The sequence below is a fragment of the Solea senegalensis genome, linkage group LG3 (assembly GCF_019176455.1).
Source record: "Solea senegalensis isolate Sse05_10M linkage group LG3, IFAPA_SoseM_1, whole genome shotgun sequence".
NCBI classification, from domain to species: Eukaryota; Metazoa; Chordata; class Actinopteri; order Pleuronectiformes; family Soleidae; genus Solea; species Solea senegalensis.
This window is the reverse complement of record NC_058023.1, coordinates 1,221,107-1,248,305: the sequence shown is the minus strand read 5'-3', so window position 1 is coordinate 1,248,305 and position 27,199 is coordinate 1,221,107. Positions and strand designations below refer to the sequence as shown.

Sequence of the window (27,199 nt, the reverse complement as noted above, 5' to 3'; positions counted from 1 at the left end):
GAAAACACCGCACACACGTGTAAGTGTAGTCACTTTGGTGCCAGTTACACTTCAACTTTACTGGGTTTTTACTTTACTTGTAATTAATTCATTATAATACTTCATTTACCTTAACCGTGTTTAATCTTAAAGTTTAACACTTATCAAATTAACAACGTTTTATACGGAGGTTTTGACAAATGTTTACCTGGACAAGAGGCAAATTATTAACAGTTATACATATAGTAACTCCTTATTAAGTGTGTTTTATAGTGACATTCATAAAAGCTAATTCATCACCAAGATGACTAGTAAAGTCATAGTGACACTTTGATCAATGTTCAACCCATTGAACATTCTATTAAACCGTGTTTAAATACTTTACTGTAAAGGTGGTATTACTGTAAATATTACTTTAAATTGGTATGACGAGGTGAGCACAGAGCACCTGTTTTAACCTTTTTATATATATATATATATATGTATATATGTATACACGTTTAAATATTGAATCCGAGTATAATTGTTTATTTACTATAACAAGTAACCTAATGATAAACATGTGTTTCTACTTTTTAAAGGTAGTATTACTGTAAATATTACTGTAAATTGGCATGGGGAGGGGAGCTAGCTAGCTAACCAACATAATGCATCGTGATTCACATTTTTTATACTTGTTTAAATGTGAAAACTGAGTAGAACTGTTGATTAAATATTATGGCTAAGTGTCAATAACAAAATGAACAATGTTTTACTTTGTAAAGGTAGTATTAAAATCTGTAAACTGGTATGGCAAGGGGAGCTAGCCAGGTTGCAAGCTAGCTAGCTAGATGTTATGTCTATATCTTACAAAGGTCCTGCTATTAAAAAAAAAAAGAAAAAGCCAGTGGCGGATCTAGAAAATTCTACATGGGGTAACAAAGCGGTGGCAAGAGGAGTTGGCGGGGTGGAACGGGAGGACGGTACGCAGGAATCCCCCAAACTGTACTGCAATTTCTACGGAAGGAGAAGAAAAACATACCACGTGGTCCAGGGGGATTTGCAGTAGGCCTCGGACCCTCTTCGGACCCTCACTCCCTGTCTCTGTCTCACAGTCTCGTCTTCTTCATCCATCACATCTTCTTCTTCTCCTTCACTAACCACTTGTTCGCCTCCTGGTCTCTCCAGTAGACTACCTTCTCCTTCATTTCCCCTCCTTCTCTTGCTGCTGTGCACTTTCCTTATGAAAAAACCTCTCAATATTGTAGTAATATAATGTAATATAATGTAATATCATTCCTTTTCATTGTTGTGCGCTCTCTTCTCTTGCCTGCATTAGTCGAGACATGAGAAGCTCTGGTTACCCTTGTGTCACGTAGCTAATGAGTACAACAAACACACACACACACACACACACACACAACAGTTACGTCCAGACCACTTAATGCTCTTGTATGTGTCATCGTCCCAGTTAGACAGTAAAGGACGTCTCCTGGTTGAAGACGGTCAGAGTCAGTGGTTTTATTAGCTAATGATTAGTCAATATCAATAATCAGTATGATCCATGTAGCTGGAAGTGCGTGGTGAGCCTGTGTAAACGGTCTGGATTAAAACATGACAGGTTTGTCGTCTTCACTAAAACACGCGAGCGATTTAACGGACATTAGCATAGATTACGTTCACTATAAATGTAACTTCAAGTTAAATTGGTGTGTTGCACGTGTCATGCAGGGCCGTAGCTAAGTGAGTCAGGGGGCTAAGATTATAGTTACAATGATTCACTTTTGGTCCATTTACTGTTTGTTTCAATGCTTGTGGACATAGTGGCGGATGTTTTTACAAGTAAAGTTTTAAGAACACTAAAGATAGGGGGGCAGCTGGGTGGGGCTGTAGCTCCGCCCCTGGGCCTGACAAATACAAATGTTCATGAAAATAAGTATGAAAAGTATGATGGTGAACTTTAAATTCATGCTAGTGACAAAAACAAGATGACTGAACCAAAAGTGTTTTATTTCAGTCGGGAACCGTGACAGACTCATGAGACACGTTACTCATCGTCATCTGGTGACAACTCCCGACGACGTCGTGGAGTCACTTCCACGCTCTAACTGAACAACAGTCAGCTGACAAGCATTTTTAATGAGGCCACAGACGCACCGGCTACGATAATATTTCACCAAAAATAAGTTACACAACATGCTGAGGGAGTCTGAATTTCAGACAAGTTGCGACCCTGTCGAGTCCCACAGGGACGCACATACAGGCGGCTGCGGTATCACGTCAAGTACCACAGTAACAATTATTATATTATCCTAGATCCCATTCATTTTCATTGTTATTCACTAGACTACGGGCCGACATTTACAATATAATCATTTCTTTAAAAAAATGTTGGAACAAGCAGGAATGAACAAAGAAGGCACTTCAAGTTTTCATGAACGACAAAAGACAAAGACATAAATGAACTCTTCATCTGCACGGACTTCATGCTCCTTTTCCTTAAAATGAACCCACGTCAGAGTCAAAGGTAAAACACAGACCCGCCTTTGCACCGCGACCCTCTCACAACTCCCTGACCTTAACCACAACTACACAACTACACAACGCTTAACCTCAACCTATACACAGGGTTAGGCTCTCATTAGGACCAGGTTTTGGTTTCCTTGAAGGGTACTGGTCCAGACAAGATCAGCGTTTGTGCCAGAAGAGAGGAAACAAATCCCTGCACACACACACACACACGCACACACACACACACACACACGCACGCACACGCACGCGCACGCACACACGTCAACACCACATCAATCAGTGACACAGAGAGGACAGACATGAGGAGTGGGAACAGTGTGGAGTGTTTTATGTTTGTTTGTGTTGTGTGTAAAAGTCTCTGCTGCCCCCGGTGGCAGGAATGAAGATCACACCTCAACACTGTGGCTGTTATTTTGTTCATCGCTTGAAGAAAAAGAAAGAAAAACACGTCATCACCATCTCACTCGGGTCTCGGTCGTCCACGCGCGCTGATGCAACACAACAGCGAGGACACACACACACACACACACTTTGTCTCCTCTGCACAGAGGACAGAGGATGAAGACGAAGAAGAGTCTTCCTCCATCACACCCGCTCTGAGTTGCTGTCTCTGTTCGCTCTGCGTCTGGGAAACAGTTTCCGCTTCAGCAGAATAAGCTGCAGGAAGAAAAAACACACACTTTTATATTTTAAAGACAACAAACAAACAAAGTCTTCGTCTGAAACGTTAAATCAACCAACAACCGTGTTAAATAAATAAATAAATAAATGTCTTCATCTTGTTTATTTATCTGTTTCTTGTCTATTTTTATCTCAGTCTTTGCCTCAGATAAAAGAAAGAAGGACGACTGATACATGAGGAGGTGGCGAGTGTGAAAACGGTGGCAGAAGAATCCAGCGAGCGGCTTAACACATTAGAACCTTTGATCATAAAACGAAACACATTTAACATTGAAATAAACAGCTCACGTCGTCCTCAACGCGTTTGAAACCCAAACGAAAGATAACGTCTGAAATGACTCCTTGGGTTAATAATAACTAATAATAATAATAATAATGATGATAACAATAACTAATGACTAACCTTTGTCTCTCACAAGTCCTCAAACACTTGTCTCACAATTCTTACAATTACTTTGATTTCTTTGAAACTAGAAGAATTTGAGCGAGAAAGCGCAGATTTAAAAGTAAATACAGGAAGCGTCAGATCCAGGTCTTAACAGGTCTCAACAGGTCTCAACAGGTCTCAACAGGTCTCAACAGGTCTCAACAGGTCTGGCCTTTCACAGCCAAATCCTGGCTCTGCTCGTCATACTGCGAGACACGTGAGAGGGACACGCGCGAGACACATGAGAGGGACACGCGCAAGACACATGAGAGGGACACGCGCGAGACACATGAGAGGGACACGTGTGTGTTTGTGTGTGTGTGTGTGTGTGTGTGTGATGACACACTGACCTGTTCTGCAAAGAAGGACAAGATGGTGAAGATGACGAGCGTCACGAGGACACAGTGGGTCCAGAACTTCAGCTTGTCCCGATAAACTCGCCTGGAAAAGAAGAAGCAGAGATTTGAGTGAGTTTCAGACAAAGACGCAGACGTCGTCCTCTGTGCGAGGACCACAGGTGTGGACAGAAAACAGACGCGTCTCTCACAGCAGGACACACACTTGTGATGTAATGAGATAATTATGCAGAGGTCAGCGGGGCAACAGGGCGACAGGGTGACAGGGTGACATCACCCGACGCCATCCGCCTGTCACTTCATAAACCCTGAGACACAGTGAGTCCAGACGACGCGCTCAGCTGTGACGGGACGTCTCACAAGAATCTCGGCGACTGATCTTCAGCGGCTCGCTCTCGTCTTACAGTCTCCAAACACGGAGCAGAGAAAAATCCTTCTAAAGCCCCGAGGGATTCACACACCGCTCCGGCCTGGCAGCGCTCGGGATCATACGGTTACACTGAGGGCGACTGGACAAAACAACAAGAACCTCTGTAAGGTTCTGCCACAGGAACTCACAGCAGCTGAATCACTGACACACACACACACACACACACTGAGGTCCAGACTTCAGCTGCAGGCGAGACAACGACAAAGCTGCTCAGGACAGATGTGTGAAAGTTCCAGACTGAAGCACGTACCACTCCTGGAGCTCCTTCATGTGCAGGAACCTGTTGCGATATTCTCTGGGCAGCTCAAACTGGGACGGCAGCGGAAACATGGACTCGTAGAAGTCTCTGAGCACGGCTTTGACCGTGACTGCGTCTTTGTGGCTGTGGTCAATGTTATCGTTCAGACAGATGAACTTCCTGTCAGACACAAACGTGGCGTTAGAGTTCGACTTAAAAACAGAGGACAGACGCAGGACAGACGCAGGACAGACGCAGGACAGAGTGCGACCGACCGGGGATTCTTCCTGATGTCGTCCAACTGTCCGACCACGTGCGACACGTTGGTGCGCACCATCTTGAAAGCGATCTCCTCCTCTCCCATGATCTCAAACCTGTAACAGAGGAAACGTCTGCAGCGTTAACATCAAACACGAGGACACGTTGGTGTTCGTCCTCAAACACTCACTTGTATTTATTCTGGTCTTTGAAGGCTTTCTGGATGCGATCAGTGATGGTTTTGCAGTGAAGGACGAGGCCTTTTGTGACAGGAGGCTGCACATGGAAACACTTCACTCAGCTCACGCAGCAGCTAAAGTCACATGACTCTTTTCACTGCAGACAGACGAGGACTCACCATGCTGGGGTCATAGTAGGTCTCCTGCGTGGGGTTCACCAGGTGCAGCTGGGTCAGGTTTGTTGGGAGAGTCTTGGAGCAGTTTATCAACATCTGCTCCAGACCCGTCAGATCCTACAACAATCCCACGATGAAACTTTAAAACCACAACGACGCTTCACTTTAACATCTAACGAGTCTTTTTTTACAGCGAGGACCGACCTGGAGGCTCAGCGGGAGCTCGTGGATCCTGGTGGCGAGCGTTCGAATCTCTCGGTCGGACAAAATGCCCGAATGATCCGTGTCGATCTCGTCAAACACTTCAGAGACGTTGAGCTGCTGCTGAGCGCTCATCAGGAAGTAAAAGTAAGAAAAGGCGAACTGCATGTCCTCCGAGTGACGGACGCGGTGACCTGACGTCTTATCGAACTCATCCGGGAACCTGAAAGAAACAGAAGAATTCACCTTCACCCTTCAAGGGAACATCACACGTGTCCAGAGTCCTGAGGAGACGAGCCTCACGTGTCCTGCAGCTCCTGCATGATCAGCCGGTCGATCATGTGAGGCATGTGGGCGGGGACTTTGCGTGAAGTGAAGCCAAACTGGCCGTTGAGCAGCTTGTTCACGTAGCGGAGCGAGTCGGCAAACGTGTCCTGCAGCTTCCGGCCAGTGGCGGCGCCGTCGCTCTCATACATCAACTCTTTCTGCAGACGCTCTTCCTCCTGCAGTCGACATAAACAACATGACAGCAAAGCAAACACTAACCCTACGACATAAATAATACATATATTATATATAAACATATGTGTACATATATATTATATACACACACACACACATATATATATACACACATATACATACAATAATACAGTCGACATAAACAACATGACAGCAAAGCAAACACTAACCCTACGACATTAATAATACATATATTATATATAAACATATGTGTACATATATATTATATACACACACACACACATATATATATACACACATATACATACAATAATACAGTGGACATAAACAACATGACAGCAAAGCAAACACTAACCCTACGACATTAATAATACATATATTATATATAAACATATGTGTACATATATATTATATACACACACACACACATATATATATACACACATATACATACAATAATACAGTGGACATAAACAACATGACAGCAAAGCAAACACAAACCCTAAGACAAAAATAATACATATATTATATATAAACATATGTGTATATATATTATATACACACACACACATATATATATATACACACATATACATACAATAATACAGTGGACATAAACAACATGACAGCAAAGCAAACACAAACCCTAAGACATAAATAACACATATATTATATATATACATATGTGTACATATATATTATATACACACACACACACATATATATACACACATATACATACAATAATACAGTGGACATAAACAGCATGACAGACTCTGCAGAGACTCTAAAGACGTGCAGGTAAAACTCACCTCAAGTAGTTTGTGGAAGAACTTCCTCCTCTCCCACGGCAGGAAGCCTCGGTCAGAGGAGGTGAAGTGTTGGAGTCTCCTCCCAACGACAACGTCGCGCTCCTCCTGACTCTCAGCACCTCTGACTTCAGAGAGGCTGTTCAGCAGTTTGGAAGTCATAGGTCGTTCAATGACAGCAGGAAGCGTAGCTGAGGCAAAGTCTCTCTTATGTTTATCGTTAATCTGGACTGGGATTAGCGGAGTGACGTCTGAGTCTTGGTTTTTCTGAACAGTTTCTTCCTCCAAATCGTTATGGGGTTTATCTTTGGCTTCAGCCTGTGGAGGAACGCCCTGCTGCACCTGAGCCAGTGTCTGGTAAGGTCTGAGGAGTTCAGCCATCGTGAGGTTATAACCCTTCTCAGTGATGTCACCGGTCAAAAGCTTCTGCTCCAGCTTCTGCAGCTCGTTCCTCACAACAGCTGGTAACAGGGACACGTGGACCGCAGGAACCTCAATGAAGACCCGAGCGTCATCGCGAGGCGTCTTCTTGATCTTGGGACCACGTTTGTCTTCGGGAATGTCTGAAAAAGCAAAGACCGGCTCTGGAGTGGGCGTCGGCTTCGGCTCTCTGTTGGCGTCTTCACTCAGCGTCTTGGTCACGTTGGCCTTGGGAACCTCGCGCGTGTCTACAGCGACGCTGAAGGTCACCATGAACTCGGTGTCGTCTTCTCTCTGCAGAGTGAGGTTGTAGTGGACCTGGGTGGCGTTGTGACCGGGGTACAGCAGCAGATGAAGGGTCTTCCACTTGTTGGCGACGGAGGTGTGGCGGACCACCGCGCTGTCGCTGACGTGGGCCTCAGAGACTCTGCGAGCAAGTCTCTCAAAGCTGAAATACGGCTTTATCTCGCCCACGGGGAGGACGTACAGACTCTGGTCCGTCAGCAGGGTCACATGGTGCAGCTCCTCAAAGTGCTCTACAGACGTCACGGTCAAAGTTAAGCATCAGACTCTTTCACTCACACGTACCAAAGACTCCGTAGAGGAAACGTACCTTGGCCACAGTCGCCCACATCAAAGCCACAGGACAGGACGTTGCACGCCTGGTCACAGAACTTGTCCGCCAGCCACGAGTTGGCACAGCCCTGGTTGCAGTAGGACGTCCCACCCAGACCTCCGATACCACCTGGAAACTGCCACACCTGTCCACCGGCTTCACCGGCTCTGCCATTACCGAGCCCCACCCCGAACCGACTGTTCCCGGCGACACCTGCAGGACACAGGTGCAACAACACCTTATCATTAATAAGGAGTTATTTTAAATATAAAATATAAAAAAATCTCTTCACCAGAGCAGTCGCCTCCGTCCCAGTCACACGCAGAGTTGTTGCAGGTTTTGTCACAGTACCCGTCTTTGATCCAGGATCCGGGGCAACCTTCAGCACAGTTGGGAACAGGCCAGGTGAGATAAACCTGCAGAGAGGACCAGATCCACATCAGATTCACATCAGATTCACGTCAGATTCACGTCAGATTCACGTCAGATTCACATCAGATTCACATCAGATCCACATCAGAGCCACTTCAGATTCACATCAGATTCACATCAGATTCACATCAGATTCACATCAGATTCACAGATTCACGCCAGATTCATCGCCAGATCCACATCAGATCCACATCAGATTCACATCAGAGCCACTTCAGATTCACATCAGATTCACATCAGATCCACTTCAGATCCACATCAGATTCACATCAGATTCACTTCAGATTCACATCAGATCCACATCAGATCCACATCAGATCCACATCAGAGCCACTTCAGATTCACATCAGAGCCACTTCAGATTCACATCAGATTCACATTCAGACAATTCACTTTCTCTGAACACTACTGCCCTCTGAAGGTCGACCCACACATATTTTTCTTTTTAATTGATTCATTCCAAACTGAAGAGTCAGAAATCTGATTCTAAAGTCAGGATTAATCATCCTGAAACTAAACCGATCAGCGTTTCAGATCCTTCACCCTGCTAATCCATAAGCATTAAACAGAATCCACACCTTCTGCCCCTTGGAGTGGCTGTAGAAGTCGTCCGGCCAGACGTCTTTGCCGAACATCACGTCGTCGTTGAGGTAAATGAACTTCTGTGAGAGACCTGGGATGCGGTGGATGTGGGTCTCTATCGCCGGAGAGCTGAAGGTGGGAAGGTGGCTGTGGTTCAGGAAGATATCCTGGAAATCAAATCAAATCAATCATTAACTTCAGTGTAAAATGAACAATATAATATAAAAAAGCAAACATCATCACTGGAAACTGTTCAAATATTAAAGAAATCCACGAAAGAGGACCTGATGTGAGACCACAGTGATCCTGGGGTTGTCCAGGTTGAGCCAGGAGGGAATCTGTCCGTTAGTGACGATGAAGATGTGCCGCACCCAGGGGGCGTGTTTCTCCACCGAGCGCATGGAATAGCGCAGCTCCTCGTTGTCCTCGAATCTGCTGGCGGAAACGTCTTCGTCCTGTTTGGACTGAAGACATGAAGAAAGATGAATAACACTGTTGAGTCTAGTGTCCATATATATGTATATATATGTATATACATACTCAACACGTGGACGTGTTTTTTCCAGTCGTACCTGAGAGATGGCCGTGAGGTCCCAGAACAAGTAGGCGGGGCTGATGGTCAACTCTTTGCCGTCCAGCGTCAGGTTCTTCTTGGCCTGCTGCGTCAGCTCAGAGAAGTCCTGCGGGCTGTTCAGGTGCAGCAGAGCGATGCTCGCCTCAGAGTACAACTCAAACTGTGGGACACAGAAACGGCAACGTTTCAGCCTACATTTCCCACAATGCAACTCAATATGAACACTCGTTACAAATTCTCATACAGTAATGACTTTTCCGCTGGCGCCACCTTGAGGTTGACACTTTTTTACGTGTATAAATACGAGAGAATTGGGACAACAACGATGTTTGGTGAGTCGAACCAACGACAGCTGAGCGGAGCGATGACAACACGTCAACATGAGACGCTTGTATTTTCTATTAAATGTTCTGTGAATGATGTCGTGTATCGTGGTTTGTAGGGTTAGTTTGTGATGTCATCGTCTTCACTGGTGTGTGATGTCATCGTCTTGTCACTCGTATGTGAAGCATCGGAGGACTCCACGCGAGCATGTGTACTTGGTATTTGTTGCCTCTTTAGGACCTTTACTGGCATGATCCCTGACCTCGTCAGGACCACTTGTCCTCATGGGGATTAGAACCTGGTTCTAATGAAGCACAAGCTCATTTCTGAGGAACTGGTTTAAGTTTAGGTCAAGTTTAAGAACACCTCTTTGTTTGAATGGAAGTCATTAAAAGGAGAGCTGCACAAACCTGCTGATTCTTCATCATTTTAATGGAAAAACGGCCTCAGAATTTTCTGTTTTGCTGCAAACTGAAAATTTGAACTGTGACAACGACTCTTTAACGATGTTTAACAAAAGTCTAGCGTCCACACTAAAATGAACAGATATTTTTGTATATTTGAACAGTTTAGATGTTTTTATTTACTTTAACATCTGTATGTATATATATGTATATACATGCAGATTATAACCCTGTCAAAAACCTACAAAAATGAATATTAATGAATATTAAAAGTGTTTTGTTTGCTTTTGTTTGAGTCAAAGTAACAAAGCACATGTTTAACAAAGACTGCGCTGCATTTAGAACCCAGAGAGAGACGCAGTTACAGGAGGAGTGAGAGGAGCAGACAGATACAGCTGCTCCTCACTCCTCTGTTAATCAGTCCCATGAGTATTCTGCTGTCAGTACGTGGAACACACAACACAGGAAACACTGTGTCATTAGTAAGAGAAGGAACGTTGGTGCTGTGTGATGAGAGATCCTTTCAAAACAGCTGGACTGAGACGTAAGAGGACGGCTCAGACGTAAGAGACTGAGACGTAAGAGGACGGCTGAGACGTAAGAGGACGACTGAGACGTAAGAGACTGAGAAGTAAGAGGACGACTGAGATGTAAGAGGACGACTGAGATGTAAGAGGACGAGACGAAGAGGAGCTGAGACGCAAGAGACTGAGACGAAGAGGATGAGATATCGAGATGTAAGAGGACGAGAGAAGAGACTGAGACGTAAGAGGAAGACTGAGACGTAAGAGGACGACTGAGAAGTAAGAGGACGACTGAGACGTAAGAGGACGACTGAGAAGTAAGAGGACGACTGAGAAGTAAGAGGACGACTGACACCAAAGATCACTCCTCAAACTCAATGGACATGTATTCTTTGTTTATAATGCTTTGTTTGCATTTGCTGTTTAGTTCATCTTTTCCTCCCACGTGACACAAACAGATGATGTATGGAGGACAAAAGAAAAACACAGAAATAAGACGAGTGAGGTAAACGACTGGTGACCATCATAACGACACCACGTCTGTTTCCCTGTGAGTTTTCCCCTCAGTGTAAAAGCACTTTTTAAAGACAACACATTGACCTGCAGAGGAAATGAGACTTTGTTGTCCACGGTGTTAACAGCTGGAAAATCAACAAACAAAGTTTTGAAACGCAGATGATGGGGGTTCTGGTTCAGCTTTCAGCGGGGACGCAGCGCTCTGACACCAGCTATAAATACTACAGCACAACCTCCCCCTCTCCCCCTCTCTCCCCCTCTCTCTCTCTATCTCTCCACACTATGCACATCATCCCTCTTTCACAGAAGCGGCCCGGCAACACCAATACCTTGAAACCCAAACTGTGCATTGTGTGGCAGCCTCTGTTGCTAGAATCCCACACACGCCACACACACACACACACACACACACTTTCCATTGTATGTTCTGAACCCTGAGTGACTCCACATGTCCCCCCCGTGTCATCTCTCTGCTCCCACTTCACTCCCTCTATTTCAGTCCTGCAGCAACATTTCCACTGTTTCCACTCAAAGAAAACATCAACGCCGGCCTCCAGGCAGGTGTGTGTTTGTGTTTGTGTTTGTGTCTGTGTGTGAATGAATGAATGAATGAATGAATAAGAAGGTGAGAGGGCAGTGTCTGTGAGTGCAGGGGAAGGTCAGTAAAATCCCGGCTGACCTTTCACTGGTTGGCGCCAGTTGCTCTAAAGTTAACCCCCGCAGCGCCGCAGCTAAGGTTACAGGCAGAATAAGGCTGGTTATTATCACATGACCTGCCACGCCCCGACGTATGGGACAACTGTGTATGAAGACGACGACGACGACGAGGAGGATGATGATGATGTGTAGGTTAACAGCATTTAACCTACACATCATCACTCACACAGCGACAGACTGGAGGGTCTCAGTCGTGTTGATCTGTGAGCTCCACTGCAGGTTCTATTTTCCACGACTTCACTGGAACATCGAGAGCACAGAGCTTTGGGGTTAAGGAGCGACAGCAGTGACCCGGGTTCACTTCTCTCTGGTCCTTCACTGTCTGACACATTACAAACAAACTAACAAACCTGAAAATGAATGGATTGATCGCTCATCATCAGCCTGAGTAACATCCAGTTATCAGCCAGTTCATTAGGTACGTCGAGGAACGAGGACAAAAAAGTGATTTAAGAGACTGAACGCAGCATGGTTGTTAATGCCTGACAGGATTAAGGTCAGAGGTCAGAGGTCAGACTGGTTTGACCTGATACAAAAGGCAGCAATCGTTGACCTTAAGCAGGAGACCCGATCTTTTCCAGCAGCAGAGACCACAGCACGTTTATTAGGCGTGTGCCTAATAAAGTGACTGAATCTAACATGATATGAAACGTGGTATATTCTGTGTATGTTCAGATTTAGATGTTATACGTGTTCACTGTGTGAAACCTAAAACAGAGATTATTAAGATTATCATTTCAGATGAACTGCTGCTCGTGCTATCAACTTTCAAATAAATGAGTGAGTGAACTGGAGGTTATTCTGTAGAATGTTTTACCTACAGTTACTTTATCTTATACATTTTCCTACTTTTTATTGCCGTTCTGACTTGTGTTCAATATTTGTTGTTGTTTTTTGATGCATGCTTTGTCTTCACGTCCATGTCTGTTGTTGTATTTGCTCCTCACTGTTATTATCCTTTTATAAATCACCTGATTTTACTTTGTCTTGTTTATTCAGTGAAGTGTTCTCGGGTTTGTAGGCGGTGGATGACTATTATTAAAACTACTACTACTTCTTCTTCTGTCGTATAAAAACACAAAGCTTCACAGACAACAGTTCATAAAGACACTGTTGAGACACTGTTGAGACACTGTATTTTTCCACTAATCGATCATTAATCCTCATCAGCCGCGTGATAATGTGAATCATGTCAGGACGGAACAGCTGACTCGTGCCACATGTCTGACGCGGTGACACTCGGCCTTTCACAGTTCTGTTGTCCTGGATTATTTCACAGTAATCCGCTCTCATTAGTCACATTCTTCCCTCTCAAAATACATGGCAGCGTTCTGGTCAGACTAAATTATTAGACACAGCGGAGCAGAGCGGCAACACAGCTAAACAAAGGCTCTTTATCCACACAACGCAACGCAACGCAACACAACACAGCGCTTTTAAATAGAAATGTCACGCACGACACATGATGCAATAACATACTTTCATTTACACTTGTGTGTGTATATATAATGTACATTATATATACACACACATATATATACATACACACACACACATATATAATGTACATTCTATTTTAACTTAGTGTTAATATCTTTATATATTATACTATTATTTATTATCTTTACTTTCTTTGCTGCTGTAATGATGTCAATTTCCCCACTAACAAATAAAGAACTATCTTATGTTTTAGGACGCTGCAACAGTGACACCTGCTGACCAAATGAGTGAATATCACGTGAGAAAACCTCTGCAGAAACAACCCCATAATCTGTCGCACACAGTGAGTGTGTGTGTGAGTGTGTGTGTGAGTGTGTGTGTGTGTGTGTGTGTGTGTGTGTCTTAAAACGTCCTGATTCTTTTAATGTTTCCACGACACGTGTTACATATTTACACACAAAACGCGGACACGTTCTGTTACACACAAAATCCACTACACGGTGTCTCTGTTACACACAAACTAAGGACACGGTTCTGTTACCAAAATCCAATCCACACGCGGTTCTGTTACCTACAAACTAACGTTCCCTGTTACACAACCAATCCATTAATGCGTCTCTGTTATACAAACTAACCCACACGCGTCTCTGTTACACACAAACTAACGACACGCGTCTCTGTTACACAAAACAACTCTCTATAGGACACGCGGTGTGTCTGTTACACACAAATAACGCACGATACGCGCAGTCCCTGTTACACACAAAACCAACCACACGCGCGTCTCTGTTACACAACCAAACTAACGACACGCGTGTCTGTTACACACAACTAACGACACGCAGTTCGTATACATTAGTGTCTCTGTTACACACAAACTAAGGACACGTGTCTCTGTTACACACAAACTAAGGACACGTGTCTCTGTTACACACAAACTAAGGACACGTGTGTGTGTGTCTCTGTTACACACAAACTAAGGACACGTGTGTGTCTCTGTTACACACAAACTAAGGACACGTGTCTCTGTTACACACAAACTAACGACACGTGTGTCTGTTACACACAAACTAAGGACACGTGTGTGTGTGTGTCTGTTACGACAGTAAGAACAGGGGGAGAATGTGTGCGTTGGGTCACACGGTTGCCGGTTGTCGGGCAGTTTCACTGTTACCCGTTTGATCTTGTTGGTGACGAGCGCGGGGAGTTTGACTCTCAGCTGCTCCGTGTCTTTGACGGACGCGGGGAAGCCGCTCAGATAAGCCAGAGCGTGGAGGCGGATCAGACCCGGAGCTTCTTTATCTGTCGTCTGCAAAGAAAAAACACACACTCAAGACATCAGCTTCAGACGTGCCACGCGATTCCGTCGCCATGGATACGATGAGCGATGAACTCACCAGGTAACATCTGGACACAGAGACGTGGTGCTCTTCTTTTGACACGTCTGCATAAGCTTTATCAGCTGCAAGAATCACAGAAACGTCTCTAATCAAACCAGGAGATTGTGAACCAGAGTCAGGACGTGAGCAGCGAGAACAGCCGCGGACGCTTTTTTGTTCATGGATTGATTTTTGTGTTATTACCATCCGCCTGCAAATGGAAGACGAGCACCGAGACGGCGGTGGACGGGTGGGTGGGTTTGGTGAGCAGCAGCAGCTCTTTGGCAGCAGAGAAGGACGGGAAGAGCGACGGCAGCTCTTTGAGCGTGACGTTGGCGGGCAGCGCCGGGTCCAGCACCAGCAGGGGCGCGACCACGCAGTGGGACAGCAGACATTCTGGCTTCACACTGAAAACAAACACATCAGGCATGAGATGAGTCAACCTCACACATTCAACATGTAGCCCCTCCGTGTGTGTGTTTCGGTGGGTGGAGGTGTAAACGCAAACAGGAAACCTCTTTAAAGTTTCCATGAACTGCTTCTTTACGTCACATCAACACCAACAATTATTCTCTGTCGATTATTTTCTGTCCATAAAATGTCAGAAAATTAAAATCAGTGTTTCTCGGACGCTCTCAAATGTCTTGTTTTTTGCTTGAAATCTACATCGGTATTATTTTTGAAGGCGAAGGCACACGAGGAAGTTAGAGAGCGACGACACAACGACGATTGACCCTGATTTTAGGACGACGAGTTCACACGCGATCACACGCGGCGTCTTGTTCACACTCACCTGTCTTTTGGCACGTCCGTGGTCTCGCTGGCGTTTCTGCCCAGTCGTTCCCTGTGTGCAACAAACCGGAGAAGTCATCACTCTGAGCATTTGTCCCTGCACCACTTTGATGCTTTGTTTATGTGCGACACACATGTGTGACAGAAAGATTTCAAATCTCCTTTTTTTGATATCATTTCAGTTTTTGTTCCATGTGAAGCTTGAGCTGATGATGATGAAGAATCACCACATTAGAGCCAAAGAAAAGCTTTTCTACTGGAAAATAGAAAAACTTTACAATGTGCAAACTTTCAAAACTGAATTTTCATTTGAAAATTCAGTTTTTTTTTAGCCCAATTAAATTTAAAATGTATATATATTTTATATACATAACTCTTTTTAGTTTCTCCTCAGAATTTGTCCAACCTTTGACCCCTTTGGCGATGATAATGCAGCGGCGTGAGCTTGTGTGCTAATTCTGAGTGTAATTCAGATTAAAGAGTCTTCCTTCCTAGCGAGATAAAGGCTCTTCTGTAATCGTTACCTCAGGACTCTCTGTTCGTCCTCCAGCTGCTCTTTGACCGTCTTCAGCTCCCTCAGCAGAGCCACGTCTGTGCCGTTCACCCATGTGTACACCACATCGATGGGCATGGGCAGACACAGCCTGCAACAACACAAGGAAACAAACCCTCAAATCACTCACATACGGACACTTTTATGTGGCGCGAAGAAAAGCTTTTGCAGATCTTGAGCTGATAATTACAACGTCATTTAAGAGTAATAAACGCTGAATCACCTGCTTTGGAAGGACTTCCCTCCAACATTGTCTCTGTAGGAGTCAAACAGCACGTGATACTGGTCCCGACTCCACTCCACCACCACCTGTGCAACAACAGGAAGACTTTGCAGGACTTTGCAGGACTTTGCAGGACTTTGCATTCTCATACTCTCATATTCTCATTCTCATATGAGGCCCAAAGATCTTCTTCTTCAGATGAGAGGAGATGTTTTATTTGTGGACATTTTATCACAACACACGTCAAAACAACGATGAGCAGCTCGATTACAACCAAGGACAGAGCAAGAAACAAATACTCAGAATCATTCTGTTTTTCTTTCCGTGTAAAGATAAAATATTCAAATATAACATAAGGAAATAAAGAAACATGAAGCCTACAAACAATGGCTGCAATTAACAATTATTTCCCTTTGATTCCCACGATCGTCTCATGTCTCAGTTAACGGATTAGTCGCTTCGGTCCTTGAAACGGTTCAAACCAAAAGATATTTCCTCTCACAGTGGAGCAAATAAAGCAGAAGTGAAATCACAGACAACAGTTGTCCATTCATTTAGTGATGACTGAATGATTGCAGCCCTCGTTCACACGCTCATCCACTGGTTCTCAAACTTCTGACACAAAATAGCACCGGGGAACATCTGGACCTCTGACCTCCATTATTGCCAACGTTCAAACACAGTGATGACCCTTCAGAGGAGGACACACTTTTTACTCTCTGGTGATACACGGCACCACAGTTTGAGAACCATGGCATGGTCAATTTAACGAACATCCAAAGGAAATCACACACACACAAACACTTAGTGACTTAAATACAAACCTTCCTTCACAAAAACACGTTATTAACTTTGATTAAAGCGATAAATGTGGGACTTGTTCAGATTTATGTCACGCGACAACACACTGTCGTTCAACTACGTGCACGTGCATCAATACACGCTTTTTCAAATGGAATCCGGCGAGACGGAAACACACGTTAGCGGACACTGTGGAGACACACAGAGACACTGTGGAGACACACGGAGACAAACGGAGACACTGTGGAGACACACGGAGACACTGTGGAGACACGCGGAGACACTGTGGAGACACACGGAAACACACGGAGACACTGTGGAGACACACGGAGACACTGTGGAGACACTGTGGAGACACACGGAGCTCACCTCTCCGAACTGGAAGGCGGAAACAATCATGAGGACGATGCCGCCGAAGCAGAGGTAGAGTCCATACCGGTGAGACAGACAGGTGTACGTCTGCCGCTGGACGAGCTTCAGCACCGAGTTGACGACGGCCATGGTTCTCCGAGGAGACGCATATCGCTGCATTCATTCAGGAAAATAGCGCAAGTTCACGCAGTCGACAAAGAAAAGTAAACATCACGCACCTTCCCGGATCTGTCAGCTGACCGCCGTCAGCAGCAAACAGGATAGAGAACCTCCCATTTGGCGCTTACGCCCCTGCTCAGCGGCAGTGACACTGGCGCCCTCTGTCGGCTGGGAGCCGGGCTCGTGATGCCTTCACGGTCCCTGTCGGCACGGGGACATAATCACACTGTTCTCTCTGAAACGAGGTTGTTGAAGTGAAGGAAAACTAACGAAATGACCACAAATAAAACCGTTAACTGAAATAAAAACAAAAAATATAATCCTAGTGTGTTTTATTTATTTTTTATTTTCATTCATAATAAAATATTATTTTTACAGTGTGTGAGTTAAACATAACATTTGTTATTGTGTTACATCCGAGTGAAGTGTTTTATTGGATTTATCGTTAAAGCCAAAATCTCTCCTGAGGTTTTTACTAACCTCGAGAAACTGTTTCTCTCCAGTGATTCTGCAGCTTTAAAACGAGGAGGCTGCAGTTTTTCTGGTTTCGCTGAGTCATGAATCTATATTAAATATGTAATGCAACGTGGAGCCGAACTGGGCTTAAAAACAACAGAGCTAAAAAAAATACAGGGAATAAAAAGTGCCCAGGCTAAAAAGACAGTGGTAAATAAAGCTAAACATGCACACATAAATAAGGCAAAACTCCTCAAAAGCTGCACAAGATTCACACCCATGGTGTAAAAGTGGTGTTTGACTTGGATTGATTGCTCCTATTTTAGGATGTATGCCAAATTATATGATTCATTAACTCCTTTTTTTCTATTCAAGCCCATCAATATGTCACATGTTCCTCAGTAAACGAAATCAAAGTAGAGTAAAACAGTCATTCCTGATCATACGGGTTGGACTGTGGGTAAAGATAAAGCCGAGGTGGATTCTTAGCTCCCTCTAGTGGACAAACATTGGTAGTGACCTCATGTGAACCCGAGACACACGTTCACTCAGATATTGGAACCAATCATAATGAGGAAGTAACAACTTAAAATAACTTGATTTTGAAGCATGAGTACTTTTAGTTAAAAGTAAACATGAATAATTCAACCACAAGAGAAACTTTCTACTAAATGTTACTTTTAGTCACCTGAACTGAAACCTTTTATAAATCCTGAACAATTGTAAAGATGGTACCAAACTGAGCTCATGAATCTACAGTTTTATCAACACTTGAAAAAAAATGTGCTTTTCTTACATTTTCCATTTACATCAGAACTCGGACGTTTTTTTGAATTGAGAGTGACATCATTTTAAAACTGGTGTTTCCCTCGTCTAAAAGTTACACACTGGAGCTTTAATATGAATGTTACAGTTTTAGCATTTAGATCGAACACATTGTATTTTAATATTTAAAAAATTTAGCCTTTAGCTCGAGGCTAAGCATTTGCATTTAGTGTTTGGCTCTTACATAGAGACATACATATACATGTCTCGATTGGACAGGAGAACATTCATACAGGAGAACATTCATACAGGAGAACATACATACAGGAGAACATTCATACAGAAGAACATACATATGAGAGAACATTCATACAATAGAACATTCATACAGAAGAACATACATATGAGAGAACATTCATACAGGAGAACATACATACAGGAGAACATTCATACAGGAGAACATTCATACAGAACAACACATACATTACGAGAAATATTCATAGGAGAACATACATACATATAAGGAGAACATACATACATACAGGAGAACATACATACAGGACATACATACAGGAGAACATACATACATAAAGGAGAACATTCATACAGGAGAACATACATACAGGAGAACATTCATGCAGGAGAACATACATACAGGAGAACATACATACAGGAGAACATTCATGCAGGAGAACATCCAGGAGAACATACATACATACAGGAACATTAACATTATCTTGAAATCTCGTTCTTTTCAGTCAAAGTCCAGTTTTTATGAACCACCTATGGTGTGTGACGTCATCACCGTCACAGCCCTCGGGGACGTGTTTTAGGGAAGAGGTTTTATTTCACTTTATTGTCAGCGGCAGACTTCGTTCTCCCACACACACACACACACACACAGAGACAGTACCATGTGACTGTCGGTAACACACACTCACTCACACACACTCACACACTGACACACACTCACACACTGACACACACACAGAGAGAGAGAAAGTTTTGGTGTCTCTTAAGATGCAGGGGTTTAAACAGGGTCTGTGTTTGTTGCCCGTGTTTCTCGTCATCTGCTCCTCCAGCACTTTCATCATCTCATACGTGATCGCTGTTTTCAGACATGATGTCGATGTCATCTTTCCATACATAAGGTAACTGACACACACACACACACGGTTCATCTCCACGCAGAGTGTGAAAAGAGATAAAAGATTTTGCGTAAAGTCGAAGTTTACTTTCGTTTTCTGGTAAATCCGCGCACAAACTCCAGCTGTTAGTGTAGAAGACTTCCTTTCACTTCTCCACGCTCACAATAGCTCGTGTCGTTACAAGTGTTACAAACATGTCATCGTGTCTTTGAAAGAAGTCCAATGAAAAGTCAAAAGGGTGAGATTATAGGAGATAACAGAGTCAATCACTGTTATGAGATGATGAGATTATTATGAGATCAAAAATCATTGTAATGAGATTAACTGTCAAAGTGATGAGACAGAAAATCACTATTATGAGATTAAAAATTCATAATTATGATAGAAAGTCAAACTTATGTGTGATAATGTGTGTGATCATGATGATGATGATGATTTCTCATGTGTGTGTGTGATGATTTCTCATGTGTGTGTGTGATGATTTCTCATGTGTGTGATGATGATCATGTGTGATGATTTCTCATGTGTGTGTGTGATGATCTTGATGATGATGATGATTTCTCATGTGTGTGTGTGTGTGTGATGATGTCTGTGTGTGTGTGATGATGATTTCTCATGTGTGTGTGTGTGTGATGATGTCTCGTGTGATGATGATGATGATTTCTCGTATGTGTGTGTGTGTGATGATGATGTGTGATGATGATGATGATTCTCGTGTGTGTGTGTGTGAGATGATGTCTCGTGTGTGATGATGATGATGATTTCTCATGTGTGTGTGTGTGTGTTGCTGTGTTTTGTCAGTGACACTGCAGCGAAGCCTCCTGAGAGCTGCATCTTTGGTCTGATGACGTTCATCTCTGCCTGTGCAGGTACATTTTTCACCTGCGTCACAGTGAACTCCACATTACTGTAAAACGACTGCCATTATGCAACTGCAGGTTTTCCACAGGGAGGAACCAAACTTTCCAGAGAAGACGCTCATGCTTCCCCTTTTTTGGAAGAAAATGAAAGCAGAAATTACAGCTGGGAATGAAGAGTTAACGCTGATTTTATCTGTGGTTTTGTGCAGGAATCTCCACCATCTATGTGAGATATAAGTTTGTGGAGCGGCTGAGTGAGGACACACTGGTGGCGTCTCCATGTCTTAATAAAATGGCTCTGGTTTTAGGGATGCTCTCCTGCCTGGGCATGTGCATTGTTGCAACTTTCCAGGTTTGTCCTGACACGTCGTTGTCGCCGCCGCGGTCGTGCTCACTGATGATGATCACATGGTTATAATGTTTCTTCTTCTTTTCTTTTCTTTTCTTTTAAATGCAGGAAACGACAGTGGTGGAAGTTCATGATGTGGGAGCTCTGCTCTTCTTTGTCTCTGGTGTGTCATACACAATCGTCCAGGTTGTCCTCTCATATCACATTTATCCTTATGGATCCTCGTCGTGTGTGTTCCGTGCACGTGTGGTCATCGCCGTCCTCGCTGTTTTGGCTCTTTTCCCCAGTATCCTTTCACTCAGCACTCTGTGGTTCTCTCGTCTTCTTTCTGTCGTCTTTAAAGGTTCAGTAGCAGGAAATACTATTGGTATACTATTGATCCATAACTACATCGTAACCATTCACTTTAAAGCATTGGTCACATAGGCGCCAGATGACCACAAAGAAAAAATATGCATGTATGAATAAAAATCTTACTTCACTTTCCAAATACCTAATAATATAATAATAGTTAAAAGCGTATGGAAGTGCTAACATGTTATAATTGAACCATTAGACTTCACAAACGTTACGTTAACGCACCAAAATGAGTTCATACAAAATGTTTGAATGATTATTCTTTTTATTATCAGTCCTTTCCATTCATATCAAATATTAACACAATAAAAGAGGGTAAAGCAGTGTGACATGAGACGTCTTACGTACTGCAGCTTTAACGCATCATTCATTATAGAAACACGTCATGTTGTTTTTCTCTCCTTAAGTTAATAATTCAGCTGTGATTTGTGCGTTCTTTGTGACACCGACGACGCTGCATCGACACACAGACGACAAGGTGAGCGCTCTTATTTCTTAAAAATCTTAAATAAAATGTTAAATAAATGAGGTTCCAGGTCATGGTGAGTCTGAGGATGTGCTTCATGTTTTTCTCAGGATTATCCTTTCCATCTGGCCAGTGCCGCGTGTGAGTGGGTCGTCGCCTTCAGCTTCGTCTTCTTCTTCCTCACGTACATCGACGATTTCAAAGTGAGCGTCGGCCCAGTAAACGAAAACAATACTTCATATAATGTGTAACATCAGTGGTGTTTGTTGTTGTTGTCTTTGAAACAGGGGAAGCTCATTTCAGGCTCAGTTATTTACACGACATTTAATTCTTACACAAACAAGGAAACAAACTGAAATGCTATAATAGTGTTTAAGAGTGTTGACTCCCAGAGAAGCTCATGGTTCTGTGTCGTCACACAGAGAACAGCTGAAGCTTTAAGTGCTTTTAAAGTTACGAAAATCACGTAAGACGATCCATCTGCTGCGATAACGTGTTGGTTCTTATCGCGTTCTCGTGAGTACTGAGATGTAAACACAGCACAGAACGTATTGGACTGATGAGTTTCCCTCGTTCTCAGATCAATCGCCACTGGTACAGTTTTAGTTCCATTGAAATGGTTTCTAATAATCTCTTTTATCTGTTTTTATTCTCCACAGCTTTTCACCTTACACGTAAGAACAGAGCTTGAGGGATAACGAGGACCATTTCTCGAGGTGCTGCTGATGTTTTTACTCAGACGAGGTTCTTCTTTTGCCGTGTGTCATGTGTTTCGCTGCATTTCGAGACTCATCATTCCCACTGCATTCCCTCGATGATCACTTTCGCAACCTTTGCACTCTTGACTCTGGGCCACAGCAGCGTGACACTGTGGACTCGTTCTGCTTCTGGTTTCTCTTTCCTGTTTGCTGGTCACAGCTGATGTGAAAATGTTAAATTATAAACCACTGGAACTGTACATAGGTGCTCGTTTTATACACAGCGGGGAATTGTTATCCACATGCTGCCAATTCCTTAACACAAGTATTCTATTTTTATAAATGTATTGTTTTTGTAGCATTAACGTACTGTGGTGACGACACTTTAAAATTCACATTTTTATTCTCCTGTGGTGCAGCTGCGGACAAACGTCTGTAACGTGTTCGTCTTCAGTGAATTAGGTCACTCGTGTAATTCCTGTTAAACACACGAGGCTGGAATCACTGCCTCAGATACATAATATCTACATATATATATATATATAAATGTTCACTTTTTTATAGAGAAATGACTAAAGGCTACGAGAAATACAACATACAGTAAATCTAGACTTCATCTTACTGTCAAATACGTTCATACTTCTTTATCACGACCTTGTCTGAGAAACAATTAAGATCTTATAGATTTCTATTATAATAAGGACATTTATTTTGTTCATAATCGGTGGGATTAACATGCACCGTAATGGTTAGATGTTTACGTTACGTAAAATAAATGACTGTAAAAGGAACAAAGAAGACACAGATAAACGCAGCCAAATGTTTTTACTTTTCTACTTTGCTTTTTTTTAACTGTACTGCTGAACTGATTCATATCAACGTTACAATCAATGAACTTTAACAATGCACTTTTTCTAAGTCTGTACGAGTTTTTATTACAGGAAAATAAAAATCACACTTTCTATTCTTGCTTTTGGAAACAGTGTTTTCCACTCACACACACACACACACACACACACCATGTGAATAAAGTCATCAATCAGACTATGAAAATATCAGATATGGAGAAATATTCAAGGTTTAAATGACTTATTTGAACATAAAGACGTGATGTGGCTTTTTCAGAATCATTCAAGTGCAAACAAAGTGAAAAAAGTCGATTTTTCTTCTTTTCTCCTGTAGAATTGTATTGTTTTACTGTTGTGATCTGTAAATCACTGCAGCTGATCTACAGTAATTATACTTGACTTTTAGACGTGCACCATCACCTGATTATATTGTGTTTTACAGACGCCCACGAGAGACCAATTCAATGTCTTTTTGAGTTGTGCTGTTGCAGATGAAAACAACACGAAAGTCTGTGATTGTAGCGTCACGACCACAGATGAACTACGGGAATAAAACCAACAACTGCCACGTTCGGAGGATTATTCCTTCTTTTTGAAAATAACAATCAAAAACAAGGAGGTCTGACTGATCAGTGGCAGATCCTTTACAGGATACACTTCCAGGCGTCACAGAAGCTGGAGTTCATGCGGCGAGGGCGACACGGGAGAGACGTCAGTCGCTGAAAGACGACTCGCTGTCAGAGCTGGTGGCAGCGACATCTCGATCCTCCGCGCTCCTCGTTCCTCCATCAGGAACTGGGGCGTCGGGGGTTCTGTGATCAGCCGTGACCGGAGCGTTAGTTAGTGAATGAAACCTCACAGCAAAGAAAACTCAGAACAAAGTACAACATTTACATCGTGTCTGCTTTTTGTTGCTGATTTGGGTGAATTGAAACTGAGAGACACAGAGACAGACAGACAGACAGACAGACAGAGACAGAGAGAGACACAGAGACAGAGACAGAGAGAGAGAGACTGACTCTTGCAGCTGGTTGTACGACGCAAACGTCTTTCAACCACGTCTCTACGACACTGTGACGCTCTTCCATTCGTGTGTGTGTGGAAATTATTTGCAGTTTTTTGCAAAACAATGCAGAGCAAGCACTCTAATAATCAATACGAGTAAAACTCACTCAAGCAAGTTGGGATCCAAAGCCTCCAAGACCATTTTGTTCCTAATGGCCATCACTGGAACCCCCTGTGACGCAGTTAAACATTCATTCATTCATTCATTCATTCATTTCTCTTACATTAACACAGAAATACATAGTTGAGTTTTTGTGATTCACTCACCACTTGAACCATCTTCAGATATCGGGCGTAACGTGGGTCTTTGGCCACAGTCATGACGTTCTCTGCAGCTGCTTCTGTTTTGTGTGTCGGTGCTGGTTCTGCTGCTGGTTCTGCTGCTGGTTCTGCTGCTGGTTCTGCTGCTGGCGTCTGAGTGGAAGTGGTTTAGATGTAACCAGTGTTACAGTGTGTTTTCCTCCGTGCAGTAAAAGAACATACATTGTCTGTATTTAAGAAGCTTTTTTTCTCACACACACACACACACACACACACACAGAGCAGTTCATGTAGCATGTTAGCTTCACACTGATGGTTTTAACTGTGGTCAGAGCCAGGCTGTTTCCGTTATGCTAAACTATGCTAAGCTATCACTTCCTGGCTCAACCTTGAAGCTTAAAGGTGAAACGCAATCATACAGGATGGTTTAATGACACAGAGTATTTTCTAAAACAATTGCTTTAAACTAAAAATCTATTTTGTTTTTGTAGTTTTAAAATAATACACTTTCTGGAATGTGAAGGCCACCGTAGTTCCCCGATGTGTTGAGCTGAGTGTGAGCTCAGTGTGCTGCAATCTACAATGACACTACTTGTTACACAGCAGAGTCATGTTAGTAAGTGATCGAATCTTCACGTTTACAGAAGTTCTTTTTTCTGAACAACCACAATGTTGTGGATTCAAAGCCCAGATCTAAACTGTGGTCTAAGCAGCTGTGGGTGGTCAGAGAAACCTTCTGTGTTTCTTTGTTGAAATGATTGTCTTTGTACCTGTGGGGACTGTAGCGCCCCCGCTGGTGGAGCAGCCCGTGGGGTGTGGTCAGCAGCGGTCGCTCCATTAACCCGTGCACTTTGTTGCTGATGAATTCCATCTATTGTGACGTCTTCTAGTCCAGGAATAGACGACAGCTGTTCAGAGCACAACGGTGTCACAAGCGGAGCATAAAGTGCACAAAGAGATGATGGCAGACGCTCCACAACTCACCTTGGCTTCCAAAATGCACAGAGTGGTTTCAATCTGCTGTATGCGAAGAGATGTGTTTGAAAGTTTCTGTGGGAAAAAAGAACGACGACAGGCTCAGTGTGACCTGGACAAGAAAGCCACACAACACAGATGTGAATGTAAAGAACACAAACCTCTTCACAAACGCTGGAGAAACGGTTTAAAAAGCGAACTGTGTGCACAACAAACTGATTAATGTAGGCGACCATTCGTCTCTGTTGGATGGCAGGAACCTGGAAGAGCGTACGACACAGAGTATGGTGTGAAGAATTCAGTGAAATTCAGCATAAAAACTGACAATTCTCAATCAATTATTATTAGAAAACAAACATGTGGATCTGCAAGATTTCTAAACTATATCTTAGCAAACGTATCCCATGTTTATTCAAATCATTTTCAGTCCAAACTGAATCAAGACTCATATCTGTATGAATTCAATGCAGTGATAATGTAGTAACTATTAAACAGTTCAACATAAGTTACTTTTTTTTTTGTTTGTTTTTTACAGGGTTTAAAAAGTGTCACAGAGGAAAGTGATTGTCCATGATTTCTACACATCGTGATGTTAAAGTTTATATGAAAGCTTATGTGATGCCGTTTACGTCTGATTTGGTGAAAGTGTCTCACATGAAGAGACACGACCTCTGAACATGGAGCAGCAGCCAAACTACATCATCACAAACACCATCTTTATTTTACTAACTTACTAATGTTATTCACACTCTCCAAAAATGATTTAGTAAAAACTGTTGCATACATGTAGTTTAGCATTTCTGTGAAAATGTGTAATCTGGTGTGTTTTCAGTGACTGAGAAGCTGCAGGAATCAGACATAAACCAGATCCCGACTTGAAAATGACAGATTTAATAGGAAAACCTTGAAGGGCAACATCCCTGTCATGTCGACAGCTCAGTGTTTGTCAGGGTTCAAATGTGCTAACTATCGTGACATCATCGGCTGTTTGTATTGAATCCAAAGAGTCTAATCTTATCAAGTACATAGCTTTGTAGCTCCGTGTTGACCCGTTTTCCTCATTTCTTCGAGCACTGATATTAGCTAACAGAAAACAAACCTTGGTAAGATCAACTCCAGACCCCACTAATGGAAGCCCGTCTTCGTCCATGATGGATTTCAAACTTCCTGTTGATAAAATGATAGTCTTTGTTTCACAAGAGGGCGTTTTAGTGGATTAAAAACAACAAAAAGACAACCTAAACTTCACAAAAACAGACGGTTGCTGTATGAAACGTTTCACGTGACACTGGGATGCGTGATCGCGCCATGACGTCACATGCGGCAAGTTCCGCGAGAATAAAAACTGACGGGAATTGGTTAAAATGATTGTTTCCCTCACATTACATCGTTTAT

General features: G+C 43.1%; 3 protein-coding genes across 4 annotated transcripts; 1 reads left to right on the top strand and 2 right to left on the bottom strand.

Annotated features, from left to right (window-relative positions):
- Positions 1 to 1,947: 1,947 nt before the first annotated feature.
- gnptab (N-acetylglucosamine-1-phosphate transferase subunits alpha and beta) lies at positions 1,948 to 17,643 on the bottom strand. Of its 2 annotated transcripts, none has more exons than XM_044020087.1 (21): positions 17,395 to 17,643; positions 16,225 to 16,310; positions 15,973 to 16,092; positions 15,450 to 15,500; positions 14,861 to 15,063; positions 14,675 to 14,739; positions 14,452 to 14,586; positions 9,351 to 9,512; positions 9,063 to 9,242; positions 8,775 to 8,945; positions 8,057 to 8,180; positions 7,762 to 7,977; positions 6,732 to 7,684; positions 5,740 to 5,939; positions 5,440 to 5,659; positions 5,239 to 5,352; positions 5,071 to 5,156; positions 4,898 to 4,996; positions 4,635 to 4,802; positions 3,949 to 4,039; positions 1,948 to 3,147 (listed from the first exon to the last, which is right to left on the bottom strand). In XM_044020087.1, the coding sequence occupies exons 1-21, from the start codon at positions 17,554 to 17,556 to the stop codon at positions 3,076 to 3,078; spliced, it is 3,678 nt and encodes a 1,225-aa protein (XP_043876022.1). In that variant the 5' UTR covers positions 17,557 to 17,643; the 3' UTR covers positions 1,948 to 3,075. The 2 variants fall into 2 exon arrangements, with proteins under 2 accessions (XP_043876022.1, XP_043876023.1); XM_044020088.1 differs by having other exon boundaries at positions 5,866 to 5,939.
- Positions 17,644 to 19,733: 2,090 nt separating this feature from the next.
- Positions 19,734 to 23,619, top strand: dram1 (DNA-damage regulated autophagy modulator 1). The gene is made up of 7 exons (XM_044022666.1): positions 19,734 to 19,928; positions 20,727 to 20,794; positions 20,995 to 21,137; positions 21,243 to 21,420; positions 21,911 to 21,969; positions 22,068 to 22,160; positions 22,617 to 23,619. Exons 1-7 carry the CDS (start codon positions 19,798 to 19,800, stop codon positions 22,653 to 22,655), a joined length of 711 nt encoding a protein of 236 aa, XP_043878601.1. The 5' UTR covers positions 19,734 to 19,797; the 3' UTR covers positions 22,656 to 23,619.
- On the bottom strand, positions 23,464 to 27,098 carry washc3 (WASH complex subunit 3). The gene is made up of 7 exons (XM_044022667.1): positions 26,904 to 27,098; positions 25,966 to 26,064; positions 25,814 to 25,879; positions 25,600 to 25,737; positions 24,836 to 24,982; positions 24,676 to 24,740; positions 23,464 to 24,315 (listed from the first exon to the last, which is right to left on the bottom strand). The coding sequence occupies exons 1-7, from the start codon at positions 26,952 to 26,954 to the stop codon at positions 24,216 to 24,218; spliced, it is 666 nt and encodes a 221-aa protein (XP_043878602.1). The 5' UTR covers positions 26,955 to 27,098; the 3' UTR covers positions 23,464 to 24,215.
- Between the last annotated feature and the right edge of the window lie 101 nt (positions 27,099 to 27,199).